General features: G+C 55.8%; 1 protein-coding gene and 1 long non-coding RNA gene across 2 annotated transcripts in view; one reads left to right on the forward strand and one right to left on the reverse strand.

Annotated features, from left to right (window-relative positions):
- Window positions 1-7,461, reverse strand: part of CDHR4 (cadherin related family member 4) — a 30,966-nt gene extending 23,505 nt beyond the window's left edge. The window contains exons 1-5 of the mRNA XM_075072960.1: window positions 7,360-7,461; window positions 6,914-6,934; window positions 2,516-2,718; window positions 1,159-1,324; window positions 226-314 (exon numbers count right to left, since the gene is read on the reverse strand). Of these exons, the coding sequence (XP_074929061.1) occupies window positions 226-314; window positions 1,159-1,324; window positions 2,516-2,718; window positions 6,914-6,934; window positions 7,360-7,414 (534 nt within the window). The 5' untranslated portion in view covers window positions 7,415-7,461. The remainder of the gene's footprint in view (window positions 1-225; window positions 315-1,158; window positions 1,325-2,515; window positions 2,719-6,913; window positions 6,935-7,359) is intronic.
- The window catches only part of LOC142047841 (uncharacterized), a 319,231-nt gene that overhangs the window by 177,200 nt on the left and 119,790 nt on the right, over window positions 1-22,241 (forward strand). The window lies entirely within an intron of this gene.

Below are 22,241 nucleotides of genomic sequence, written 5' to 3' on the forward strand. Positions count from 1 at the left end.
GATCCCCACACCCCCACAGTCCCTCGCCCACCACTGGGCCCTGTTGGATTCCCCTTCCTCTACAGCACCTCCCGTGCCACTGGACCCTATCCAATCCTCCTGCCTCCACAGCCTCTCCTCCACCCCTGGGCCCTGTCAGACCCCCGCTCCCTAGACTCAGGCTGTGCAGGGCCATCCCATAGCACCCGTCCAGGGATGGGAGGCCAGGCCCAGCTCCATGCTCACCCTCAGCCCGCTAGCCGGCCGCTGTAGGACCACAGTGTAGATAGGCGTCAGGGGTGCCACATCCTCTGGGACTTGCACCAGCTCCCCCACTGCAGCAAAGCAGAAAGCCAGGTTAGTGGGCTCAGAGGCTGATCCACCCACCGTGGACCCACCTCCCCACGCTCTGCACTCGGTCCCATTGGCCAAGAGCAGAAAGAGCCAGAAGTGCCCCCTCTGCCCTGGCAGGGCTCCCCATCCTGGCCTAGATCCCCAACGCCCCTGGCAGCACTAGGCACAAAGCACAGGTGCTGGGCACAGGGCACAGGGGCTGGGCCGGGGAGAACACTTGGCTCAGAGTGCAGGGGCTGAGTGGGGCAGAGGGCAGGGGTTGGGCAGGTGAGAGCGCAGGGGTGGAGCAGGGCAGAGCGCAGGACCTGAGCATGGGAGAGTGCTGGGCTCAGAGCACAGAGGCTGGGTGGGGCAGAGCACTGGGCACAGCGGCTGGGCACAGAGCGCAGGGGTTGGGCAGGAAAGAATGCAGAGGCAGGGCGGGGCAGAGCACTGGGGCTGGTCAGGGAAGAGCACTGGGCTCAGAGCGCAGGGGCTGGGTGGGGCAGAGCGCAAGGGATGGGCAGGCAAGAGAGAGCACTGGGACTGGGAAGTAGAGAGCGCAGGGGCTGAGCACAGAGCGCAGAGGCTGGGTGGGGCAGAGCACTAGGGCTGGGCTGGGCACACAGCACAGGGGCTAGGCAGGGCAGAGCACAGGGGCTGGGCAGGGCAGACCATAGGGCCTGGCTGGGGCAGAGCACTGGGGCTGGGCACGGCTGAGTGCAGGGCCTGGCTGGGGCAGAGCACTGGGACTGGGCAAGGGAGTGCAGGGGCTGAGCAGGGGAGTGCAGGGGCTGGGCACAGAGCACAGGGGCTGGGCATGGCAGAGCACAGGGTGGGCCTTACCTTGGCTAGCAAACCTGGCCATGCACTGGGGGGGCCCATCCACCGTGTGGACCTGGACGAAGAGCTGGCCACTGGCAGGCGTCTCCCCTGAGCAGGTGGCCTCCAGGGTCAGTGTGTACTGATTGACCTGCCGAGCGTCCAGCGCTGCACTGGGGCTCAGCGTGATCTAGCAGAAACCCCAGGACTCAGCAGGCTCTGGCACCGAGCACAGGCTATGCCAGCCTCCCCCATTCAGCGGGCCCTGCCCCCGACCCCACATGGAACGGGGTCCTGCCTCCTCCCAATCCCGCACGGAACAAGACTCTGCCTCCAACCCTGCATGTAATGGGGCCCCGCCCTCAACTCCACATGTAATGGGGCCCTGCCCGGAATCCTGCATGTAAGAGGGTCCTGCCTTCCCCCTGACCCCGCATGAAACAGGGCCCTGACCCTGCATGTAACAGGGCCCTGCCCTCAACCCCGCATGTCAGAGAGGCCCTGCCCCTCACCACACAAGTAATGGGGCCCTGTCTCCCTGCCCCTGATCCAGCATGCAGTGAGGGCTCCTGTTCCAGACTCCTCAGCCTCAGACCCAGCCCGCAGCCCCCTCCTAGTCCCCCTGTGTCTCCCTCTTTGCCCTTCTCTCACCCCTGGGTGCCATAAAGGGAATGGGCCTGCTCCTCACCAAGAGCAGAACCCTGGGCCCCCTTGGAACCATGGGGAGCCCCTGGTGAAGCCGCGCAGGCTCTGCTCCCTGTGGCTCTGCTGCTAGCCTGCTGTCCCTGGGTGGGGGGCGCAGAGAGGGGGAGGGACTTGGCCCTGCACGCACTGGGCCAGCAGGAGCTTGGGGCTGGGACCTGGTACTGCACAGGATGGGCTCTGGGCCATTGGCACCAAGGGGTGCCAGGAGCCAGTGGACTGGCAGCCAGGGCTGGGTGTCTGAAATACCCACCTTGCCCTTCCAGGATGCTGGGTGCCAGGCTGGTGCAACCCTGCTGGGCACAGCTCCTAGGCCTGGGCTAGCAAGGTGCTGACTGGCTCAGAATGGGCCTTTGGCTCAGAGGCTGGGGGAGCTGGCTGTGTGTGGACTAGCCTGCCCAGGACCCTGGCACTTGGGTCTTCACTGCCCAGCATCCTGTACCACCCTCAGGGGGTGCACATACCCCTCCCTCGCCCCTGGGGGCAGAGTGACAGTGCATTGGCCCCTTGTTCCCATTGCAGATCCTGTCCCCACGGAGCCCAGGCCTCCAGGCTGGCCTTGCCCTGGCCTAACGCTGCTGGTGTCTGGGGTCTGCACCTGCCAGCACAGCCCCACTGGGCTGCCTTGCCAGTGGGGCCTAGGTCTGTCCTCCTGGGGACTGTGGGCGGCAGCACGTACCTGCACGCTGTAATGTACAGTTGGGCTCATGTGGCGGGTGACGGTGGGTTGGTTGAAGAAGGAAGTAGGGGGGGTGCTCTGCAGGGTGGGGGCAGGGGTGGGAATGCTGCTCTCATTCTGACAGGTCAAGTTGAACTCCAAGATGATAGTACCCGGTTCTGCACTCTCCATCACGCTCACTGTGGTGGGCAGGCCGGACAGCACTGGCACAGAGAGGTGCAGAATGAGCCCATCCAGCCCTCGCCACAGCGAGCACCCATGAAACCCCCAGAGCAGCAGGGACAGCTGGGTGTGTGTGGCTGCACCTGTGCCCATGGGTGCCTGCGTGGACAGGGCCTGGGCCATGCCACCCCACACCTGTGCGGGCTGTGCGGCTAATGACAAGTGAGAAGAGGGGATAGCACTGTCCAGGGTTGTGGGGGATCAGGGGAATGGAGTGAGAAGGGGAGCACTGTCCAGGGGGGCGGTGGAAGAGAAGGAGCACTATCCAGGGGAGTGGAGGGAGAGGGAGAGTGTGGCCTGAGGGGGAAGGAGAGGGACTGCTGTCCAGGGGGAAGGAGGGGGAGAGGGAGCATGTCCAGGAGGATGGAGGGAGAGGGGGAGAGCTGTTCGAGGGGGATCAGTGGGTAGGGGGAGTGCTTTCTAGTCTGAGAGGGAAGGAAGGGGGAGGGAGAGCGCTGTCCAAGGAGAGCAGAGAAGGAGGGAGGCACTGTCCACAGGGATGGAGCGGGTGGGGGAGCACTGTCAGAGAGTGAGACATTATGAGTGTAATATAATATAACATATAATATGTCATTGAAAGTTGACACAGGGCCAGAAAGAATTAATTAACTCACAGATTAACATGACCCATGGCCAAACTTTAAAGACTTGTTAGGAAGATATGTAAATGAATACAACTTTGAAATGCAAGCCTGCAGTGTAAGAGAGAGAATGGTAGCTGTTTGTTCAAGTCTTGTGATGTAAGAAAACAAGTCTCGTCATGGCTTTGATGCAAAGATTTTAAAAGAGAAGTATTAATATTTAGGAATACACTTGAGTGAAACAGTATTATTGTCTCTATGTCTCTTCGAAGGTTGTGGTAACCTGTACTGTTTAATGGATAAATTATCCTGTGCTAATTGCCATGATGTTTGGGAGAAGGAAAGTTAAGCCTATTGTTTTTTCAGGCCAAAAGGCTACTGGAAATGTATAAAAACCCTGGGACATGATCCATTTTCATCTTAGATCTGCTTTGGGTTTCAAGAAGGGGAAACCCTAAGCCATAAGAATTGAGTCCCCAGTCCCTGACTGGAGTCACCCTGAATATGGACATTGGATTATAACCTATGGACTATTTCTAAAAGAACATTTGGCAACTCTAAACTGACCATCTCTGCTATGTATCTGGACCTCAAGAAATTGAATTCAAATCTGTATGTATATTGATCTTTCAACCAACTCTCTCTGTTTTCTTTTTTAATAAATTTCAGTTTAGTTAATAAGAATTGGCTATAAGCATGTATTTTGGGTAAGATCTAAGTTAGAATTTGACCTGGGTCTGGGGCTTGGCCCTTTGGGATCAGGAGAACCTTTTTTCTTTTACTGGGATATTGGTTTTCATACCCATTCAGCCCCCTAACGAGTGGCACTGGTGGTGATACTGGGAAACTGGAGTGTCTAAGGGAATTGCTTGTATGACATCTGGATAGCCAGTGGGGTAAAACCGAAGTCTTCTCTGTTTGGCTGGTTTGGTTTGCCTTGGTGTGCAAGGGAACCCCAGCCTTGGGCTGTGACTGCCCTGCTCTAAGCAATTTGTCCTGAATTGGTACTCTTAGTTGCGTCCCATCAACGGCAGCATCATTAGAGAGGAGGTGGAGGGAAAAGGGGAGAGCTGTCCAGGGAGACGGAGAGGGAGGTGTCCGAGGGCGCAGAGGGAGCACTGATCAGGGGGCAGAGGGAGAGGGGGAAGAGGACGGAGGGGGAGGAGGAGTGTGGGCCAAGGGAGCAGAGTTGGAGGGGGAGCACTATCCAAGCGGAAAGAAGGGCAGGTGGAGCGTTGATCAGGGGGCGGAGAGAGAGGGGGAGTGTGGGCCAAGGGGCAGAGAGAGAGGGGTAGTGCTGTCCAGGGGCAGGGAGGGGGAGCGCTGTCCATGGAGGCGGATGGAAAGGGGGAGTGCTGTCTGAGGGTGTGGAGGGGGGGAACACTGTTTGAGTGGAGTGCTGTCCAGTGGGTGGAAGAAGAGGAGGAACTCTGTCCAAGGGGCAGAAAGAAAGGGGGAGCACTGTCCAAGGGAGTGAATGGAGAAGGGGAGCACTGTCCAGAGACAAGGCTGGAGATCGCTGTTTAGGGAGGTGACGGGAGAGAGCTGTCTAGGGGGATAGACGGGGAGGTGTCCGAGGGTGCAGAGGGAGCACTGATCGGGGACAGAGGGAGAGGGGGAGCACTGTCTAAGGAGGACAGAGAGCAAGTGAGGTCCAAGAGGGCAGAGGGATAGGGGGAGCATGGGCCAAGGGAGCAGAGTTGGAGGGGGAGTGCTGTCTGAGGGGGCAGAGGGGCAGGTGGAGCACTGATCAGGGGGCGGAGGGAGAGGGGGAGTGTGGGCCAAGGGGCAGAGAGAGAGGGGTAGTGCTGTCCAGGGGGAGGGAGACGGAGCACTGTCCATGGGGCGGACAGAGGGGGGAGCCCTGTCTGAGGGGGCGGAGGGAGAGGGGAAGCACTGTCTGAGGGGGCAGATGGAGAGGGGGAGTGCTGTCTGAGGGGGCAGAGTGGGGAGTGCTATCCAGGAGGGCAGAGGGGGAGGGGGAGTGCTGTCCAAGGCAATAGAGGGAGACGGGGAGCTCTGTCCAGGGGGCAGAGGAAGATGGGAAGCGCTGTCCAAGGGAGCGGATGGAGAAGGGGAGTGCTGTCCAGCGAGTGAAGGGAGAGGAGGAGCTCAGTCCAGGGGCAGAGGGAGAGGGGGACTACTGTCTGAGGGAGCGGATGGAGAAGGGGAGCACTATCCAGAGGCAGGGATGGAGATCTCTGTCTAGGTGGGGAGGAGGGAGAGGGTGAGAGCTGTCTAGCAGGGTGGAGGGAGACAGGAAGCACTGTCTGAGGGGGCGGAAGGTAGAGGGAGCACAGTCCAGGTGGTGGAGGGAGAGAGTGTGACGAAGTGGGGATTCTCCCTATTATGTTGTATGTGAGCCTATGTGAGTCTTGCTGTTTTGCATGAATGCTGTGCGTGCCTCAGTTTCCCTGTGTATTGCATCAATGTCTAGGTGGTGGGAATAAGGGTGTATGACTTTTGCAGGGGATTTTCCAGCTGCTTGCACTAATGCTATGGTTGGCCCTTCGTAACCTGAGACCCAGGATGGGGATCCGACCAGTTGACTCTTGGCCCGGGAAGTGAGACAAAGGCAGAGCAAAGGGCACAGCAAGGGCCAGGCAGCTGGAAGCAAGTCAGTCTCTGCTGGCTTGGGGCACAGGGGGAGGACCAGAGCCTTGGCTCTGGGCTCCCCTCCCCACAAGATGGACTTGGCTGAAAGTCACTGATTTCTGTGCTAACAAGTTCTCTTCTGTGCTGTGTTCCTGTTGACTAATAAACTTTCTGTTTTACCAGTTGGCTGAGAGTCATGTCTGACAGTGGAGTTGGGGTGCAGGGACCTCTGGCTTCCCCAGGAGCCCCACCCAGGCGGATTCACTGTGGGAAGCACACAGTGTGGAAGGGGATGCTGAATGCTCTGAGGTCAGACCCAGGAAGGTGGAAGCTGTGTGAGCTTCTTGCCCTGGAGACAGTATGCTCAGAAAGAGTAGGCTCCCCCAGAGTCCTGACTGGCTTCGTATGGAATAGTTCCAGAGCATCACCCGGGGACTCTGTGACAGACGGGGAGGGCTCTCTGAGGTTGGCAGAGAGAGAGGGGGAGTGCTGTCCGAGGGGGTGAACAGGGAGAAGGAGCTCTGTCCCAGGGGCTGAGGGAATGGGGGAGTGTAGGCTAAAGGAATGGAGGAGGTAGGGAATGCTGTCTGAGGTGGCAGACAGGGAGAGGTAGCACTGTCCAAGGGGGCAGAGGGAGGGGGGAGCACTGTCTGAGGGGGCAGATGTCTGAGGGGGCAGAGGTGGAAGGGGAGCACTGTCCCAGGGGATAGAGGTAGAGGGGGAGCACTGTCCGGGGGAAGGAGGGAGAGAGGGCATGCTGTCCAATGGGGCAGAGGGGGAGCACTGTTGTGGGAGTGGAGACGGAAGGGGAGTGCTGTCCGAGTGGGTGGACAAGGGAGGGGGAGCATACACCTGGCACACATGCGCATGGGCACACCCGCACACACTCACACACCTGGGTGGGTGCACACACACACACACCCACATACACCTGGGCACACATCCGGGCATGTGGGCCACTAGAGTTGCTGGTGGCAGTTCCTGGCCACTCAGTTCTTACCTGTGGCGCTGACGAAGGCCCCTGGAAGCAGAAGGAGAGACTGTTATCCAAGATGGCTCATGCCCATTGCTGTGCAGCCAAGACTTGCAGCTTCTCCCAGCCTCTGGCACCCCTCCCTGGATGGGCAGCTCCTTAACACTGACTGCACCCTGTGGGGACCCTATCGGTGCAATGGGACATTGGCTGCGTTGGCTTCATGGGGTAGGGGCTGCCAGTGCCATTGGGCTTGTGTGGTGCTGTGTCCCTGGGGCACGGGACTGCTGCTGCCATGGGGCTCAGGCAGTGCTGGCTTCTTGGGGTGGAAGGGCTGCCGGTGACACAGAGTTTTGGCTGCACTGGCTCCCTGGGGCACAGCCATGCCCTCAGCACCTGGGTAAGGGAGGTTGGAAGGTGGATTCCTCCTGTTACCAAGTGGGTGGCCCATTGCTCAATATCGAGCTGCCTACCTGTGGCACAAAGGGCCAGGAGCATCAGGAAGGACTGGTGCCCATGCGGCCCCATGAATCCCCAAGGGGGAGTTCTGAGAGACTGGATGCAGCGCAGCTCAGCTCAGCTCTGCCTGCCCTTGTTTGGGAAGCCAGAGCAGGTTGCCAGGCTGTTGCTATGGATGCTGGGCAGCGCCCAGTGCAGCACCCATACACCCGGGCCCCAGCTGTGCTCAGGAACACACCGCCTGCCCACACAGAGACAGCCCCAGCCAGGGCACCAGCCCTCAACCTGGGGTCTACACCTCCCACCCCATGAGCCTCCCCCAGCCCTACTAAGCTCTGGTGTCTGTGCCCCGGCCCCAGGGGCCTCCCCCAGCCCAGCCGAGCTCTGGTGTCTGTGCCTCCCACCCCAGGGGTCCGCTCCAGGCAAGCTGAGCCCTTGGGTCTGGGTCCCCTGCCCCAGGGGATCCCACAGCATAGCCCTGGAGTCTGTATCTCCCACTCCAGGGGCCTCCCCCGACCCAGCCAAGCTCAGTGATCTGTGCTTCCTGCCCCAGGGGTTCCCCCAGCCCCACCGAGCCCTGAGGTCTGCGTCTCCCACCCGAGGGGCCTCCCCCAGCCCTGAGGTCTGCACCACCCACCCCAGGGACCTGCCCCAGCCCAGCCCAGCCCTGGGGCCTTTCTCCCCACAACAGGAACTCTTCTTTCATGAGCACAGGTTGAGCCCTGGGGTGAGGAGCCCTTCTTCTCCTCCCCTGCCTGTGCCCCAGGCCCATCCAGCTCCCTGCAGAGACTGCTGGGTGGCAGATTGATGGGGAAGTTTGGGCGGGGCAGGCCCACACTGATCCTTGACTCCCAGAGCTCTAGGAAAGCTCTGCCCAGCCCTCGCCCCAAAGCAAGCCTCCTTTGTGGGACTGCCCATCCCAAGCAGCCCTCTTATGGGGCCCATTGCTCTCCTAGCTAGGCTGCATCAGTGCCCACCTGCACATGTGGGGATGTCCATAGTGGGCTTGGAGCACCATGCCCACTCCCCTCAGCTCAGAAGGAGCTTCCCCCAGGCTAGGCCTTTGGATCAGTTCAGCTCCTGCTTGGTTCTTTGGCTTCTTCCCCATAAGCTGCAGCAAGCGCCCTGCTGGGGTGAGGAAGGGCCCTGTGGGGCTCCAGAGCCAGGCTGGCCCGAAGCCCTGCCACAAGCGCAAGAGGCTGTGCCCAGGAGAGGAGAAAGAGCTGGCTTCTGGAAGAGGCTGGTTGCTCTCTCTGGGGACTAAGGAGGGATCAGAGCGGCAGAGCCCAAGACGAGGCTGGTGGGCTGCCCTGGCATGACCAGCGTGGGCCATGCTGAAGCCTGCTGGCTCGGTGCTGGCTGAAGGATGGCCCAGGTACTCTGCATCTGACTAAGAACCCATCTCTGTCTGAAACCACTTCCTGGGGTTCCTTGGATGCTTTAGTCCCAGCAGAGGGGACAAGTCTCTCCAAGGCATCTGTCTCAGCTGCACTCGCTGGGCAGAGGTCATGGGGCGAAGCAGGAGGGCCTCAGTCCAGAGGCTTGGGGCCAGGAGATGGTTGTGATGAAGTAGGAATTTTCTGTAATATTTTTTGAGTCCTGGTTGTGCCTCATTTTCCCCTCTATGCGGCATTACCACCTACTGGGTGGAAAGGGGCTGTTTGCTCTCAGGGCAGATGGAGAGACCTAGATCTGGGTGTTGCCTGACTATCTGGGTCTTAGGTCCCATATCAATGCTAATTTTGAGAATACAAGGGCAGATCCAATTGCCCAGACATTGACCCTTAGCAAGCATTGCCCCAGAGGGAGATGGACTTCCCTGCCTCTCACCAGCAAAGGAGACAAAAGCCTGGGGAAGCATTGGGTGGGGGTGTGATGATATGGGGATTTTCATGGGAATGAGACCAGGTGACTCTTGGCCCAAGAAGCAAAACAAAGGCTGGAGGAGGAGCAACGGTCTGGGCTGGCTTGGGGCACAGGGGGAGGGTTAGAGCCCTGGCTCTGGGCTCCCCTCCTCCAAGATGGATTTGGCTGAAAGTCACTGATTTCTGTGCTAGCAAGCTCTGTTCTACGCTGTGTTCCTGTAGACTAATAAACCTTCTGTTTTACCAGCTGGCTGAGAATCACATCTGATTGCAGAGTTGGGGTGAAGGGCCCTCTGGCTTTCCCAGGAGCCCCGCCCAGTCAGACTCAATGCGGGAAGTTTACAGTGCGGAAGAGAATGCTGAATGCTCTGAGGTCAGATCCAGGAAGGTCAAAGCTGTGTGAGCTTCTTGCCCTGGAGACAGTATGCTCAGAGAGCGGAGGCTCCCCCAGAATCCTGGCTGGCTTCATATGGAGAAGTTCCAGTGCATCGCCCCAGTGACTCTGTGACACCAGCACTATGGCCCCAGGTTTGGAACAGTCTCTGGGAGGAACTGTTCAGTGTGTCAGACTCCCTAGTGGTCTCACTTCTACTCCTTGTTAGCCATGCAGCTTCACTGCCTCCTTAGACTGGACCTCTGGGCCTGCAGCCCCTCTGCTTCATCCTCTGAGCTCCAGTCAGCGAATCCCCCTGAGACAGACTCTGATGGAGACTTGTCCACTTTGCAGGGATTGATGTACTGCGTTGTCCAAAAAGTCAGCTTTATTAGCCACTGGATGCACAGCAGAGGCCAGCCCTCAGTTAGCACAGAGAACTGAAGGGTAAAACACAGACTAGTCTGGGTAGCCAGAGCCCAACCAAGCTGTAGTGAACCCAACTGTGCAAATTCTGTCTCCCCATCCTTCTGATTCATTGATCAGATGCCAGCTGAGAGCCCTTTCTCCAGCTTCAGCCCCCTGTCACAGTGACATGTGCGATGCTCTGGAAAAAACAGTTACTTACCTCTAGTAACATTTGTTCTTCAAGATGTGTTGCTCATGTCCATTCCAACAGGTGTGTGCGGGTGCCGCGTGAATGATCGCTGGAAAGCTTTTCCCCTAGCGGTACCCGTCAGGTTGGCTGTGGAGACCCCTGGAGTGGGGCCTTTATGGACGTATATATATGTCCCTGCTGACCTGCTGCCTGCTCAGTTCATTCTTACCCGAGTACTCCGACAGAGGGGAGGCGAGCAGGATTTGGAAAGGACATGAGCAACACATCTCAAAGAACAACAGTTACGAGAGGTAAGTAACTGTTTTTTCTTCTTCAAGTGATTGCTCATGTGCATTCCAATAGGTGACTTCCAAGCAGTTGCCTAGGGGGAGGGGTCAGAGTGCACCAAGAACAGCATCATCCCTCACCTGCTTGGTCATGGCATAGTGCAGGGGTTCTTAAACAGGGGGTCAGGACCCCTCAGGGGGTCGCGAGGTTATTACATGGGGGGTCATGAGCTGTTAGCCTCCACGTCAAACTCCACTTTTCCGCCAACATTTATGATGGTGTTAAATATATAAAAACGTGATTTTAATTTATGGGCGGAAGGGGGTTGCACTCAGAGGCTTGCTATGTGAAAGAGGTCATCAGTACAAAAGTTTGAGAACCACTGGCGTAGTGTGAAGTGAAGGTGTGGACTGAAGACCACGTTGCCACCTTGCAGATACCCTGGATAGGGACCTGTGCCAGGAATGCCGCAGATGCTGCCTGCGCTCTGGTAGAGTGCACCGTAAGCGGAGGGGCTGGAACTTTAGCCAGGTCATAGCAAGTCCTGATGAAGGACGTGATCCATGACGAAATGTGCTGTGATGAGATCGAAAGCTCCCTCATTCTTTCTGCGATAGCAACAAAGAGCTGTGGTGATTTATAAAATGGCTTTGTGTATTCAATGTAAAATGCCAAGACACATCTAACATCCAGGGAATGGAACATGTGCTCCCTGCTAGTGGCATGGGGTTTAGGAAAGAATACAGATAAAAATATATCTTGGTTCATATGAAACTGGGATATAACCTTAGGCAGAAACGCAGGGTGAGAGCGTAGCTGCACCTTGTCCTTATAAAATACCATATAAGGAGGTTCGGAAGTCAGTGCTCTGAGCTCGGATACCCTTCTAGCAGAGGTTAAAGCCACTGGAAAGACCATCTTCCAGGACAGGTAGGAGAGAGGACCGGTAGCCATGGGCTCAAAAGGTGGCCCCATGAGAGAGGACAGGATTAGGTTGAGGTCCCAGTGGGGAATGGGCCGACGTATTGGGTGATAAAGTCTGTCCAAGACCTTAAGAAACCTGCCCACCATGGGGTTACCAAACACTGACCCACCCACCGTTCCCAGGTGAAAGGCCAAAATGGCCACGAAGTGTACCCTCAGGGATGATATTGCTAACCCTTGGTACTTGAGATATAAAATATAGTCCAAAATAAGGGGAATTGGGACTGATTGTGGCTCAGTTCCCCTTTGTCAAGACCAAATGGAGAAACGCCAGGTATGTGGCTCAAGTGGAGGGTTTCCTACTTCCTAACAGGACCTCCCTCACTGAGTCCGAGCACTGAAGCTCAAGAGGGTTCAGCCATGGAGCTTCCATGCCATGAGATGGATGGACTCCAGGTTGGGGTGTGGCAGACAGCTGTTGTCCTGTGTGATTAGGGTTGGATAGAGAGGGAACGTTACAGGACTGTCCACTGAGAGGTTCAGTAACATGGTGAACCAGTTCTGGCGAGGCCACGCTGGTGCTAAGAGGATCGAGGAAGCCCTGTCCCGACGAGTCTTGAGGAGTAGTCTGTGTTTGAGGGGTAATGGCAGAAACGCATACAGCAGGTGACCTGTCCCTGACAAATGAAAGGCGTCTGCGGTGGAGCTTGGGCTGTGGTTCAGGAAGGAACAAAACCTCTGGCACTTCCTGTTGCTCCATATTGCGAACAGGTCCATGTGCGGAAAGCCCCACCTCTGGAAAATCAAGAGTGAGATGTCTGGTCTGAGGGACCATTTGTGACTGTGAAATGAGTGACTGAGTTGGTTGGCTAGCTCATTTTGCACCCCCAGAAGGTATGATGCCTGTAGGTGTATAGAGTGGGCGATGCAAAAGTCCCACAGTACGAGGGCTTCCCGACACAAGGGAGAGGAGTGAGCACCACACTGTTTGTTCATATAAACCCTCCACTCGAGCTACATACCTGACTAAGTGGAAGCATTTCTCCATGTGGTCTTGACAAAGCGGAACTGAACCACAATCAACCCCAATTCCTCTTATTTCGCTGCAGTACTGTCCGTGAACACTGATACGCACGTGCCCTGAAGGCAGGCCTGGAATGCTTAGCATGCCAGGCGAACCACCCTCAGCTCCCTTACATTGATGTGCAGTGATAGCTCTGTATGGGACCAGAGGCCTTGGGTTCTGATATTGCCCAGATGTGCTCCCCATCCGAGCACCAAGACGTCCCTGACCAGGTAGAGCCTAGGCTGGAGTTTGTCAAAGGGTACTTCTGCACAAACCACTTGTGGTTGGAGCCACCAGTGGAGAGAGTTGAGAATCTGAGGCGGGAGGGTCACTGTTAAGTCCAATGGATCTCTGCCCAGTCTGTGCACTTGCGCTAACCATGCCTGGAGGGACCGAAGGCGCAGCCAGGCATGCTGTACGACATATGTACAGGCTGCCATGTGCCCCAATATCTTCATACAATTTCTGGCCGTAATTGTGGAAAAGCAGTGCAGGGTCTCGATAAGGTCCGTGAGCGCTTTGAAACGTAGTTCCAGAAGGAATCCCTATCACAGAGTCCCTGGGCGATGCTCTGGAACTGCTCCCCACAAAGCCAGTCAGGACTTTGGGGAGCCTCCTCTCCCTTGGAGCAGACTGTCTTCAGGGCAACAAGCTTACACGGCTTCACCTTCCTGGGTCTGACCTTGGAGCATTCATCATAAGCCCCTCCGTGTGCTTCCCACAGCGAGTCTGCCCAGGCAGGGTCCTGGGGAAGCCAGAGGGTCCTGCATGCATCCCCACTTCACAGTCCAACGTGACTCTTAGCCAGCCAATAAAACAGAGGTTTATTAGATGACAGGAACACGATCTAAAACAGAGCTTGTAGATACAGAGAACAGGACCACTTGGCTGGGTCCATTGAGGGGGTGGAGGGCAGAGAGCCAGACACCCACGACTGCACTCACTACTCGCCCCCAACCAGATCCAAACTGAAGCCCCCTCCGGCCCCTCCTTTCTGGCCTTTGTCTCTTTCCCGGGCCAGGAGGTCACCTGATCTCTTTGTTCACCTTTAGCCATCCCCTTGTGGGGGGAAGAGGGGGAAGGGCCCCAGCCATTAGTTGCCAGGAGACAGGGTGTCGGGCATTTATGCACACTGGAGACTTAGGAAATGCATATGGGAAACTGAGGCACCCACACAGTATTCAGAGGAAACATTAAGAACAGTCCTTTCCACTTCGTCATAATGCCCTTGCCTGCGTAGAGTCCAAGAGAGCACCAATGAATTCTATTCTTTGTGTGGGGGTCAATGTGGACTTGGGCTCATTCAGTATAAGTCCCAGCCTGTGAAACATAGCCCAGGCCAGGGACACATGTTCTGCCACCCCTGCTTAGGACTGGCTTGATAAGCCAGTCATCCAGATACAGGAATACTTGCACCTGGCACTTGCGGAGGAAGGCCGCCACAACCACCATATACTTGGTGAACACCCTGAACTGGTAGTGGTGGCCACTGACTATGAATCTGAGGAAGCGTCAGTGGTCCGGGATAACAGAAATGTGGAAGTACGCATCCTTCAAGTCGAAAGTGGCGAACCAGTCCCAGGAATCCAGTGAGGGAATGATAGCAGCCAGAGAGACCATGCAAAACTTCACCTTCTTTATGAATGTGTTGAGGTCTCGTAGATCGAGGATAGGCCGAAGCCCACCCTTGGCCTTGGGGATGAGGAAATAGCAAGAGTCGAACCCCTTGCCCCTGAATTCCTGAAGAACCTCCTCTATTGCCCCTAGAGCTAGGAGCGATTGCACCTCCTGCAAAAGGAGTTGCTCGTGAGAGGGGCCCCTGAAGAGGGACAGGGAAAGGGGGTGGAAGAGTGGGAGGGAACAGAATTGGATAGAATATCCCACCCCTACCATGCTGAGGACCCAGCAGTCTGACATGATCTGAGACTAAGTACGGTAGAAGCGAGAGAGTCGATTCACAAAGTGTGGGGAGAGGATCCAAGGAAGCCACTGGTACACCATCCTCGGGCGCATCTTCAAAAGTTAGGCTTGGGGACAGGGGACTGTTTGGCTGAACCCTGGCCTTGGGCCAGTGAGGATTGCGGTGGGCGCCTCCTATTATTCCTGCCCTTTCTCCTTGACGGATCTCACCTAGGAGGCCCAAGGTAGAAGTGGGACAGGGGCTGAGGCCTAAAGCGCTTTCTCTGAGGCACTGGGGTATGTAGTCCCAGAGACTTCAGAGTCGCTCGTGAGTCATTCAGGCTATGCAGGCACATGTCCGTATTCTGAGCGAACAGACACTCACAGTCAAAGGAGAGGTCCTGTATGGTGTTCTGGACCTCACATGGAATCCCCAAACCTGGAGCCACGTGCTGCACCTCATTGCAATGGTGGTGGCCATAGTTCAAGCTGCTTGGAGGACAGTCCTAGACACTACTTTACCCTCCTGGCGGAGCGTGCCAAAGTCTTTGCGAGAGTTGGCCAGGATTAACTCCTGGAATTTAGCCAGTGAGCTCCAGGAATTAAAGGTGTAGCAGCTAAGCACTGCCTGCTGATTCACTACTTGAAGCTGGAGCCCCCCAGTCGAATAGACTTTACAGCCAAAGAGATCCAGCTTCTTGGAGTCCCATGACTTAGGTGCAGCGGCCTAGCTGTCCCTGGCACTCCTTGTGGTTTGCCACGTCAACCACCAGAGTCCCCAGCTGGGGGTGGGTAAAATGGTGCTCGTAGCCCTTCTGTGGCATAAAATAGCGTCCCTCGACCCATTTAGCCGTTGGTGGTATAGAGGCCAGGGTTTGCCAAAGCACCTTCGTGGTGTTCTGAATTGTCCTTATGAGGGGCAAGGATGTCCATCGGGAGTGAGGATGTCCACCATTGGATCCGAGTCCTCCATAACCTCCTCTGCCTGGAGGTTAAGGTTTATGGCCTGCCCTTCCGGTTCTCAGTAGTTTGGGTCAGGTACCTAAGAGCTTACTGCGACTGGAGGTGGCTCAAATGTCACCAACATCGGTGAAGCATGGGCTGCGCTTGCCTGTGACAGCTCAGCAGGCCTGTCTTGTGCAGGGTCCTCAGGGGCCCTAGAGTTATAGCATGCCAGCGACATCACTGATGGAGGGGCATGGGGTGCCAACACTACCAATACCGGCCTGGATCCCTGGCCCTGAGCCTGATAGTAGGCCCAAGGAGTCCAAAAGTTGTACTGGATCCCGATGGTGACGGTGAGCGTTACTGGGGAGACAGTGAAAGATGCCACAACGTCATGGGCTTCATCCGATGATGAATCAACAGCAGTGCCACCATCGGTGCCACAACAGATGTTGGAGCTGCCTGTGGTGCCAGGCTCAATGCCGCAGTCAGTGCCATCGCCAGTGCTACTGACAGTGTCTGAGCTTGCGAAGTCGGGCCCCGCACTTGCGGGGCCTGATACTGCACCATCATGGCAATGAGGTCTCGAGCCGCCTCAACGGTGGAGGGGAGGTCAAGCTCTTCTTCCAAATTGTCCCAGGTAGGAATTCAGATTCTATTCTCGCTGGACTCAATGGCTCCACCCCTGGGGCTGGAGTCAACAGTGTCAGTTCTTAAGGACCAGACCAAGGGTGTCCTGTCAAAGGACGCACTCCACTGGAATTCCCCCACAGCTTCTTGATAGGGGAATGTCCCCTGTCTGGTTTCTTTTTCTTATGTGGCACCGGGGACTGCAAACAGTGCCACCTGGTGGCACTGGCCTTGCGGGCCAGGAAGTGATGCCAGTGCTCCCTGGTGGAGTCCTTCCTTGGTGCCAGGACATCCCGCACCAAGGCAGGTGCGCTTCGCACTGAGGATGCCAGTGCCAGCTATGGCTATGGCCAAAGGGCTGACTCCATCAGATGGTGCTTCAAACGATAATCCCGCTCTCTGTTAGTCCTGGGTCTGAAACGCCTGCAAATTGGGCACTTATCTGTCTGATGGCCCTCCCCAAGGCACTTGAGACAGGCGGTGTGCGGATCACTTGTGGGCATAGGTTTCGCACACCTCTCGCACGCCTTAAACCCCTGCGATAGAGGCATGCCACGGTGCCGGGGAGATTAGAATGGGGGACAGCCCCTAGAAGTAAGGTAAACTAATCTACAACTATTAACAGCTAACTGACTAACAACTATTTACACAAACAAAGGGAACCCCTAGGTAAGACACTTGCAGATGCAAGAGACTGAGCTGTTCCAACGACTGTCACAGGCGGTAAGGAGGAACTGAGCAGGCAGTGGGTCAGCAGGGACATATACACACCACCATAAAGGCACTACTCCAGGAGTCTCCACAGCCGACCCAACGGGTACCACAAGGGGAAAAGCTTTCCGGTGATTATGCACACAGCGCACACACACCTATTGGAATGCACATGAGCAATCACAAGAAGAACTACTCCAGGGGTAGGCAACCTATGGCATGTGTGCTGAAGGCGGCATGTGAGCTGATTTTCAGTGGCACTCGGTCTGGGGGGCTCTGCATTTTAATTTAATTTTAAATGAAGCTTCTTAAACATTTTAAAAACCTTATTTACTTTATATACAACAATAGATTAGTTATATATTAGAGACTTATAGAAAGAGACCTTCTGAAAATGTTACAATGTATTACGGGCACTCGAAACCTTAAATTAGAGTGAATAAATGAAGACTCGGCACACCACTTCCGAAAGGTTGCTGAGCCCTGAACTACTCCCTATGAAGCCAGCTAGGACACTGGGGGAGCCTTCTCTCTCTGAGCATACTGTCTCCAGGACAAGAAGCTTACACAGCTTTGACCTTCCTGGGTCTGACCTTGGAGCATTCAGCATCCCCTTCCACACCGTGAACTTCCCGCGGCGAGTCCGCCTGGACAGGGCCCCTGGGGAAGCCAGAGTGCCCTGCACCCCAACTCCTCAGTCAGATGTGACTCTCAGCCAGCCGGTAAAACAGAAGATTTATTAGTTGATAGGAACACAGAGTAGAACAGAGCTTGCTAGCACAGAAATCAGTGACTTTCAGCCAACTCCATCTTAGGAGGAGGGGAGCCCAGAGCCAGGGCTCTGGTCCTCCCCCAGTGCCCTAACCCATCCAAAACTGACTCGCTTCCAGCTGCCTGGCCTCTGCCCTGCCCACTGCTCCTCCTCTGTCTTGCTTCCTGGCCCAATAGTCACCTGGTCGTATCCCTCTCCTGGGTCTCAGGTTATGAAGGAGCGGCTATAGCATTAGTGCAGGAAGCTGGAGCAGCCCTGGAAAAGTCACACCCCCTTATTCCCACCACCTAGACATTGGAGCAATACACAGGGAAACTGAAACACACACAGCATTCATGCAAAACAGTAAGGCTTACATACAACATAACAAGGGAAAATCCCCACTTCGTCACATCTCTCCCCTCTTTGAGACTGAACTGAGCGGAATCACTTTAGCCAATGATCTGGGAAAGTTCAGGTCCCACTGTCCAGGAGAAAGCATCAGCTATAACATTTGAACTCCCCTTAATGTCGACCACCTCTGTCTCATAATCCTGGGAGGATAGATTCCACCTCAGGAGCTTGGCATTGGTCCCTCTCATCTGATGCAGCCATGGCAGGGTGAGTGGTCCTGGTACACAGTGAAGCACCACCCAAATGGATCTGGCTGCAGCCTTTTAAGAGCCCACCCAGAGCCAGGCATTCCTTCTCTATGGCTGCATAACCCTGCTCCCAGGGCAGCAGCTTCCTGCTCAGGAACATGATGGGGTGTTTCTCCCCTTTTGCATTGGCCTGCCTCGGCACTGCGCCCAGGCCTGTGTCTGGGGCATTAGTGAACACCATAAAGGGCTTGTCAAAGTCTGGGTTTCCCAGCACCAGTCCCTTGACCAGATCCTCCTTCAGCGTGCAGAGAGCCCTCTGGCACTGCCCAGTCCAGACCAGCTTGTCTGGCTCACCCTTCTTGCATAGTTCAATGATGGGAGCTGACAAAGAGCTAAAGTGGGACACAAACCTCTGGTAGTGCCCCGCCATCCCAATATATGCCCGAAGGCTGTTTCTTAGTCTTGGGAGCTGGCCAGTCTCTGATTGCCTCCATCTTGGCCAGCTTTAGGCAGCTGCTCCCCACCTTGCACGTCCCAGCTTTTACAGTCAGCCCTGCATCCTGGAGGTGACTCAGCACCTTCTTCACCTGGGACACATGGTCCTCCCAGGTCTGGCTAATGGCACAAACAACATCAATGTCCACAAGGGTAAAACTCTCCATTCCCCTCACTAACTGATCCACATGGCACTAGTAGGTGACAAGCACCTCCTTCAGGTCGAAAAGTAAGAATAGGGACTTGTAGAGCCCCAAAAGGGTGACAAAAGCAGGTTTCAACCTGGCATCTGGATCCAAAGGCACCTGCCAGTAACCTTTGGTGAGATCCCTGGTGATGGGGTACAGAGTCCCCCGCAACCTGTCTAGGATCTCATCAGGCCTACGTATGGGCAGGCACCAGACATTGTGATGTCATTGGGCTTCCGATAGGCCACACAGAATCAGATCAACCCATCTTTCCTAGGGGCCAGTACCCTGGGAGATGCCCCCAGGGCTGGTGGATGGCTGGATCACCCCTAAAGCCAGCATGTCTCTGACCTCTCCCTCCAAGGCCTCAGCTGTGTTCCCAGTTATGCTAAATGGGGAACACCTGATGGAAGGGCCGGCTCCTGTCTCCAGCCAGTGGACAGCTCAGTTAGTGAGCTCAAGTTGGAAACAGCTCTTGGTAGGAATGCAGCATCTCTCTGATCTCTGCCTGCTGGGCAGGGGTTAGCTGGTCAGAGGGGGAATTGATGCCAGCAAGGGGCCAGCTCCTGTCTCAGAGAATAGACCCCCTAGGAGATCTTCCCCCTTCTCCCACTGGCTACACACGGCCAGTAGAAGCCTCTCCCTGTCACAGTACATCTCCATCATATTGACCTGGTCCCCTCCGTGGCTGTGAGCGCAGTCCCACCACATCGCTTTCCTCATTGAGCTGCTTAATGACCTTGAAGGGCCTGTCCCAGGCAGTTTGCAGCTTATTCTTCCTCACGAGGATGAGAACCCAGACCTGGCTCTCAGTGCAATAGGCGGTGTGGTCATACAAGACCTTCTGCCTCCCTTGGGCCCTGACTAGGTTCTCCCCGGCCAGACCCATGAATTCAGCCAGCTTTTCCTGGAAAAGCAGTACATACTCCACCAGTGATTCTTCATCGGGGAAGGCCTTCCCCTTCCATTCGTCCTTCACCAATTCCAGGGCCACCTTCTGAAAAGGCTCCTCTGTAACAGGCAGGTGTCTTAAGGCTGCTTTACCCTTGTCCCGGGCCTTTTGCACCTCTGGACAAGGCAGCCCTGGTTGGCAGCTGTCCCATCCTGGCTATGGTTCCCCCACTCAGATGGCATCTCCAATTCCCCTGAGCTCAGTTTTGCCCCTGCTCTCCCAGTGAGGGCAGGCAGTGACCCCGCTGCTTTGCTCACAGCATCAGAACTAGCATGAGGCACTTTCCTGTGTGCAGGGGGGTGGGAGATATCTTTCTGTCCCATTCAACTCCAGGGCACTGGTTACAGACAGGCAGGTATCCTGAGCTTAGCAGCTCCTCACCCTGCCAGCCAGGACATTTGCATTTTCAATGACCACTTCAGTCTCAGCAGATTCAGTCCCTGGATTCAAATTCAAATCCTCGGCCATTACAGGAGCAGCGCCTGGATCCTGTCCCAACTAGACACAGTCAACCCCAACAAGAGGTCACACCTGATATCTTGGAGAACCCCATCTACCAGCCAGCCCCACCCCTCCTGTTTCTGCACAGGGATCTGAGCCATTAGCAGGGTGAGGGGCTTCATTCCTGGGACCTTCACCCAGGTCACACGGCCCCTCAGCATCTGGTGAGGCTGCACCACCCAGGGCCTGACAACAGTTGTCTCTGTCCCAGGATCTCACCACCCCAGAAATGTCTTCCCATTGACCACCACCTTCCAATCCCACTGGGGGTCCAAGGGGCCTGAACCCAGGAGGAGACATGCAGACATATATGCTGGGGCTGGGAGTAGGGGCCAGTCTACCACTCTGCCCATCTGGCTAAACAGTTCTGTGGCCTTGGGAACCAGGAAGGGGGCTAGACATCAGAGCCTTTCCGCAGGGCCAGCCTGGTTCCAATTGCCAGCCTTCCCAAAGGCCACAAGACAGGCATCTATTCTTCCCCCTCCTTAACCTGGGGCAGCAATTTAGTGTTGAGGTTCCCTATGGAATTGGCACCCCGGGGTCCATCCCCATTAACCCCTGGGGCTGCCTGGCTATTCCCAGCCTCTCTTGTGCACCCAGTTTGGACAGCAACTGCTTACAACTGAGCAATCAGTTTATTCCTTAGTGAGCTTTCCAATTCACAGCACTTTCTCTCTGCACAGGCCCCTCTCTCTGCACAGCTCTACAATGTCCTCCTTAAGGAGATGGTTATAGGCCATTTCCACCCTGTTCCCATGTGGTCACGGACTCACAGGCCTGTGCTTTCTCAGCTCCCCATGGTCCCTGGAAGGAAACCCTTCAATGCCACAGCCCTTCTCAGGGGTCCACTTTCTCTCGAGGTTAAGCCATAGGCTCCTCCATCTCCTGGAACCGCACCTCTCAGAGCCTTCAGCACGTCCCCTTCATTTTACTGCTCCCCAGTCACTTACTGCAGGATGCTTTGTCTACGTAGTGCAGTTTATTCCACCACTACCACCAGTTGTCATGGATTTACGAGGCCGAGGATCTGGAACTACTCCATACAAAGCCAGTCAGGACTCTGAGGGAGCCTCCTGTCTCTGAGCATACTGTCTCCAGGGCAAGAAACTTACACAGCTTCGACCTTCCTGGGTCTGACCTCAGAGCATTCAGCATCCCCTTCCACACTGTGTGCTTCCCGCAGCGAGTCCGCCTGGGTGGAGCTCCTGAGGAAGCCAGAGGGCTCTGCACCCCAACTCCACAGTCAGATGTGACTCTCAGCCATTCAGTAAAACAGAAGGTTTATTAGTCAACAGGAAGACAGCATAGAACAGACCTTAGTGCAGAACTCAGTGACTTTCAGCCCAGTCCATCTTGGGGGGAGGGGAGTCCAGAACCAGGGCTCTAGTCCTTCTCCTGAACCCCAAGTCAGCTGAGACTGACTCGTTTCCTGCTGCCTGGCCCCTGCCCTGCCTGTTGCTCCTCCTCCAGCCTTTGTCTCACTTCTTGGGCCAAGAATCACATCCCTGGTCACATCCCCCTCCTGAGTCTCAGGTTACAAAGGGGTGGCCATAGCATCCATGCAGGCAGCTGGATCAGCTCCCACAAAAGTCATACACCCTTATTCCCTTTACCTTGACATTGGTGCAATACACAGGGAAATTGAGGCACACACAGCAATCCTGCAAAACAGTAAGACTCACATAGGCTCACATACAACATAACAAGGGAATATCCCCACTACATCACAGCTGGTCTTGTTGATTTATGACAGGTGATGACAGGGGTGGGATGCTGAACGCACCATTAGCATTTTGCAATAAGTGACTTGTGGCAGACAAAGGAAATGGCGTAGGACCATCTCCCTAAGAAGAGCATCACAGACCTGTGCAGGGAGAGAGGGTTAAATATCCAGGAGCTCAAACAGATGCAGCTGCTTGCATGGCTGGAGAAGATAATTGGTTGAAGAGGCAGAAGGATCCAAGAGTGACAGAGGCTGCAGTCGGGCACCCTCACAGGCCAGCTCCCCTTCAACAGAGCTGAAGCGGTGGGAGTTGGAGCCAGGAGCAAAGGATGTAGTGGACCACAAGAGGGCATGAACTGATTGTTAGAAGCAGCAAAATCATAAG

Source organism: Chelonoidis abingdonii, chromosome 16 (assembly GCF_003597395.2).
Source record: "Chelonoidis abingdonii isolate Lonesome George chromosome 16, CheloAbing_2.0, whole genome shotgun sequence".
NCBI lineage: Eukaryota > Metazoa > Chordata > Testudines > Testudinidae > Chelonoidis > Chelonoidis abingdonii.